Source organism: Lygodium microphyllum, chromosome 3 (genome assembly GCF_053477565.2).
Source record: "Lygodium microphyllum isolate KBCC chromosome 3, Lygodium_microphyllum_v1.1.10, whole genome shotgun sequence".
Lineage (NCBI taxonomy): Eukaryota > Viridiplantae > Streptophyta > Polypodiopsida > Schizaeales > Lygodiaceae > Lygodium > Lygodium microphyllum.
Window position 1 is genome coordinate 176,974,046 of NC_141137.1, and position 5,974 is coordinate 176,980,019.

At 42.4% G+C, this 5,974-nt stretch overlaps 1 protein-coding gene across 1 annotated transcript; it reads right to left on the reverse strand.

Annotated features, from left to right (window-relative positions):
* Nucleotides 1–279: 279 nt before the first annotated feature.
* Nucleotides 280–1,285, reverse strand: LOC148039245 (uncharacterized). Its single transcript, XM_087675132.1, has 2 exons — nucleotides 601–1,285; nucleotides 280–510 (listed from the first exon to the last, which is right to left on the reverse strand). Exon 1 carries the CDS (start codon nucleotides 1,200–1,202, stop codon nucleotides 630–632), a length of 573 nt encoding a protein of 190 aa, XP_087531258.1. The 5' UTR covers nucleotides 1,203–1,285; the 3' UTR covers nucleotides 280–510; nucleotides 601–629.
* Between the last annotated feature and the right edge of the window lie 4,689 nt (nucleotides 1,286–5,974).

Here is a 5,974-nt window from a genome sequence, read left to right on the forward strand (position 1 = left end):
GCTTGAACTGCAGACCATCAAAGAGCGACATGGTGTGGTGCGTCCTTTGTAATGTTCTTTGGCATTCGAGCCTTCAGAGCAGAGATTCAAAGAATTTCTTATCAGACACTTCGAGAACTGGCATCGCTCACCAAAAAGAATGATTGAACATTATGAGTTGTGGAATTCCAGGCGTCATTCTTGATGCTAGATGGTTCTTAATTTTTCGGCATAATTACGACTATTTCCGTTATAACTTAGTTATTTATTTCGTATGCACGTCTCAAGCTCTCAAAGTAGTGATCCCAAACCACTTGTTTATTACTGATTATATATATATATAATCGGCTATATATATATATATATATATATATATATATATATAGCGAGAGAGAGAAACATGGAATGCATCCGTTTTTATTGACGCACGGACTATAGATACATGCATGCAGGAGTTTCCCTTTAGGGGATCGAAAAGTCTGAGCCGCGTCTAAGAATAGTCGGTGGTGCGACCTGTTGGGGCTGGGCGGCCTGCAAGAAGCATGAGGACCGGTAATGGCGTATGAGTACGATACAGAGACAGAGAGAGAGAGAGTACTGGCTGTACGTATTGGTACGTACCGTATATATGCCCTCCATTGTTTCACTGCTCAGTTCCAACCACCACCGTGGTGATAACCTCCTCCTCCGTGGTGATAACCTCCACCACCGTAATACCCTCCAGCCTCGGTGTCTTGCGGCTGCCAGCCCCCACCGTGGTGATAACCTCCTCCGCCTCCGTGGTGATAGCCTCCCCCGCCGTAATATCCTCCAGCCTCCGTGTCTTGCGGCTGCCAGCCCCCACCGTGGTGATAACCTCCTCCGCCTCCGTGGTGATAGCCTCCCCCGCCGTAATATCCTCCAGCCTCCGTGTCTTGCGGCTGCCAGCCCCCACCGTGGTGATAACCTCCTCCGCCTCCGTGGTGATAACCTCCGCCGCCATAATACCCGCCAGCCTCCGTGTCTTGGGGCTGCCAGCCCCCACCATGGTGATCGCCTCCTCCGCCTCCGTGGTGATAACCTCCACCGCCATAATACCCTCCGGCCTCCGTGTATTGTGGCTTTGCCTCCACCGCAACTGCCTCCTCAGCTAATTCGCGAGCTGCCCAGCTACTGCTGGCAGCCGTTGCCATAACGACAACTGCAACCAGCAGCATCGACACTAACCGCCGACTCGACGCCATGGGAACTATATGTGAAGCACTACTACTGCTGATCCTAATCGAAGAAGCTTGTATTGTAGTGGGGTGATTACGAATGCACGAAGAAGCGCTGCTTATATAGCCAACTTATACGCTGTCCCGCATTCGCACGCAACTCCACTTTGCTTTTAGATCTACTCAGCGAGGTGAGTGCGGGCGCAACATGACGATGGCGACCGCCACCATGCTAGCGCCTGCACCACTTTTATCCATCCCATAGCAAAGCTAAACACTTCGAAACTCATAAGAATTGTTAATATGCCGTGTGTGCATGGATGTCAATCTAAGCAGGGACCCGGTGGTAAATAAAAAACGTAAAGCTTAAATACTGCGGCGTGATAAGACCGCCGTAATCGCATTTTCAGTTACGGACGTCTTCCCTTGATTAAAACAGCTAATCGCGTGCACACTTTCTATATAGTGCGGTCTACATTAATGAAAAAATATTTACATCATCCACAAAAGCAGATGCTTCTAAGTGAGACATAACAGTTATAATGCTCGAGGGCTTTGTAGAAGGCTCTACAAATAGTGGACCTCTAGCCCAGACCTTTGAAAACAGACAGAAATCCAGTTTTACAAAAAAGAAAAAAGACTTTGAAATCGTTAGTTCTTCTTTAGAATGATTTGGTACTCCTATAAGACCAAATTGCCCTAATCATAACAGCTCGGATGACATTCCAAAGAGACATCTTAGTATCATGTAGTTGTTCATAGTCTCCAAAAAGGTAGTGTTCGCATCACTGCGACATTGGAGCCCTGCCTTCTCCACGCACTTACTCATGGCGTTCCGGTCACCTTTAACCTCAATGCAGTCCCAAAACAAGGTATTTGACTGTTTTGGCATTTCTTACACACCTTGCAAAGCAGGGAGATATTGCCAAACTTGGAGATTCTCTCCCTAGTTGGCCACTTGTTCATGACAATCTTCCACAACATAGGATTGAAATGTCTGGAGGGTGGACTAGACCGTACCAACCTTATCCTCCTCTTCAAAGTCCTAAAAAGGTTCATGGATAGAACCTCCTCCATTACTCTTGAACCTTCATAAGCAGCCAAATGCTATGGATTAGCAAAATAATCCCTTTTGTAGCTCTCGAAAAGAACTTTGCCCTTCTCAATTTTGACACATCTTATTAGGTTGAGTTGAAATATCTTAAAAGAGGAGGTTAGCCAATTTTGCCTCTTCTTTACCATGCACTACCATAGTCAACCATTGCATCTCCTCATGATTCAATCACAACTTATGTTGGGACTCTTCACTATTTTGCAATTGAGCAAGTTCCCCAATGTCTTTCCACCTTCTCGAAGCTTTATCATGAATGCTTTTAGAAAGCTTTGGTTTGCATAAGATTGACGAGAAGTTGTCTTGATAGGCACCATCAACAAACCATGTAGACTAGAGAGCAAATTGGAGTCACCCCTCCCCTCTTGGTGCCCAAACCACTCAAGATCTTAAATGCTAGATTTTTAGTAAAATAGATGATCAATTAAAGAGCTTCCAAATGTTTAGCTTTAATTTACAGTCCTTTGGGAAACATCAAGTCCTCCCAGCTAAGCTTACTCCAATTGCTTACTAGCAGCTAGAAAGTGGCAATAAATTGTCAAACTACTTACTACATCTTAGGAGATAGAGTTCTATCATTGTCTTCACTATTTGGACCACATGAATGATCAAAAAATATTTTCTAAGTCATTCCAACATGTCATAAAGAAGGCTAGAATTGAAGCAATGAAGATAATGCTAGAAAAAAGAATGGATCCCGATATCATCACCCTTCCTCCAAAGGATTATATGCTCTATACCCACTTGGATACTTCAATCTTAACTTTGTTAGAGAACTGTTGGAATTTCTTGAATTATGTGAGGCAAAGGCCAAGATGACAGCCCAAGTACTTGAAGATCTCCCCTTTCCTAATAATCTTAAATCCATATCTATCTAACCATGTTGGTAGGATGATGTTTAACAATTTAGTTTTGTTTCAAATGAGTGGGTAACCCCAAATGAAAGGAGAACTCTCATAATGTCTCCAATAAAACATTAACATAATCTTTCTCACCTTGATTCATATTTGAGTTGTCATCTATAAAGAAATGCAAGGTGAATTAATCTTCCAAGAGTGTTAATGGTCTAATGACTTCATGCTAAACTAGCCAACTCAATTTATGGAGTGGGTCTTTAACCACCATAAAGCGTAGGGGTGCTTATTAGTCCTGTTTGGGATCAATTTCCTCCCTACATTGACTTCTAGTGGCATAATTCCTTTTTTGATGCCATTGACTGATATCCATTTTATAGTCTTTGCAATAGCTTTCCCACATACACTTATAAACTTTAGCAAGTGTCCCATCCAACCCTAAGAACTTGCAATCCTTCATGTATTAAAGCAAATCCTAGCTCCTCCATAGTGAAAGGGACATTAAGTATTAGCTACCTAGTTTCTAGGAAGCCTTTTGCCATACCCCTAAAAGAAGGTTTGGACTCTATCTTCATATCACATGGATTCTCGAAGGCATTTCCTACTATTGCTACAAGGTGACCTCTAAGGCCTCCAAAATCTTCTCTTTGTTAGACACATTATTTCTTTAAAAAAATTTGATGTATCGAGCAGAGGGTTGTGTGCCTCCTACCAAGAAGGTTGCAAGTCCTAGCTCCATGATCCAAGTGAGCACTCCATTTCCCCCTTAGCTCTCTACAACCCTCATCACTCAAGACGAATCATGGTGGGCATGAGAGAGTACTAGAGATAAGGCTAGAGGTTTCATGCTCCTTGTCCCTCACCTCTTACACACACTCTCTCTAATGCAAGGCTTGGAGCAAGAAGGTAGAGGAGTAAAGTTGCACACACAAGAATAATCATTTCCATTCAAGATAAACACTTTTATACATAAATTCTAAGGTCAATCTTTCCCCTTTCCCTTGGGCATGCTACCAATATTTTGGTCAATAGAGTATCTTCTCTCTTTTCCATGCTTTTAGTCCCTTGTCCTATACTACTCTATGATAATGTGCACAGGAGGGAAAGCATGTCTCTCCGAGAATCAACACAAGGCTTTGAATAATTGGTGCAGCTTCTCAAAAAATTTTGTAGTTGTAATGTTCTCATGCTTCTAAACTTGTTAATATTTTATCCCCTCCCCTAATGTAGTGGCAGTCCCATGGTAGTGTTGCTCTCTTTTGGCCATTGGAAAAGATGAGCTTCGTGGGGGTTGCTCGAATGATGAGGGTGAGGGTTGGATAGGGTGGAGACAATAAAAACTATGGAGATGAAAGTTATGGAAACTTGTAGGATAAGGTAGATGTGGGCCATTAGTATTTATGGGACTTCGAGCACCTCTAGATACCTGTCATGTTGTCATTTTCTCCCTAAGGGGGGTATCTACCTACGTGAGATGTGTAATGCTTGTGTAGTGGAATTGGAAGATAGATCTAGTTGCAGGTAAACTTGCAGCAATGTCCCACACTTGAGGACCTAGTTCATAGAGGTTTGTGGTGCTATGTTGACTTCAAGGAGACAGGTTTACCAAGCAAGGTTGGAATACCCTGCCCTTGATGTGCCCTAAATTGATGATGTACCAAAATGGTAGGGGGTAACCTCCTAGTGTTATCTATGTACTCCAATGCTTTTTTTTTTGGAAAAGTAAATAAGGATGAGTGATAAGTAGGCCTACTACTTAGAAAATGACATGTGTGCATGCTAAAGGCATCCCATGCTGACCATGTATCCTTTCATTGAATTGTGCAATTGCGGGGGCGATACAGAGTAGAAAGTATGTGGACATAGTGCAAACCAACTATCAACCATATCCTCGGGTAGCTCAATATAATGAGGTAATATGGTGTCTTGACGATGGAGTTGTATCTTCACCACCTCGTCAATTCCCATGTTTACATAAAAAAAGAGGGGTGGGAGTCGCTCCTAATATGGCATGATTGGCTACCAAGTAGAGTAATGAGGAGTCAGAGATAGTTTGAGGTGGTGAAAAAGGAAGGGTTTGGGAAATTTATGAATCTTCTCACAACAAAGGAAAATGATGGGTTGAGTTTAAGTGATTGGAAAAAATAGTTCTTTTTCTTGTCAATGGCTTTTATGTTGGTGATTTTGGGAAAGCTATATCTACAATGATCTTCTTCTATGTATTCCCTGCCATGTCACTGAGGACAAGGGTAGTGGAGTGGTTTCACCTTTGCAATGCTACTTGAGTAGACAAAGGCTTGCTAAGCCATTTTGTCATGTTCCAAGATGAGGTATCTCCATTTTGGTTGTCTTAGCCATGGTTCCCACGGCTTCATGGTGATGTGTCTACTTTTTCCTTTGGTGACTTGGGAAGATTTCTTGAAAGCTTCTACAACAAGTTTCCTTGCCCATTTTTTCGCTATGCTTTTAGTTGCCGTGATGAGCATTCATGTTGTGCATGGGAAAAGTATCCCTTTGAACTAGTTTTCCTCATCCACCTTGAGGTCAAATATCATTGTATTGTTGCTCTTGCTATGCTTAGTATTTTTACATTGCTTCCTTAAGGTTCACATGCTTTGCATTAACCAGAAGTTCTAGAGAAAGAGGGGGATTGATGAACTTCTGTAGGCTATGCTTTCAATTCCTTGATCATGGCTTCATAAGCTTCTTTTTGCTCTAAGGTTTCTTTTATTGGGTGTTCCATTAGTTTGCCAAAGTCAAAATTGGGAAGGTCAAGTAGATCACAAAAGTCAAAATTGGGAGGGATAAGATTCTTCCTCAATTAATCCATATTT

What these genes read in the sequence shown, in the direction of transcription:
- LOC148039245 (XM_087675132.1), bottom strand. Translation starts at nt 1,202, where the DNA reads ATGGCGTCGAGTCGGCGGTTAGTGTCGATGCTGCTGGTTGCAGTTGTC.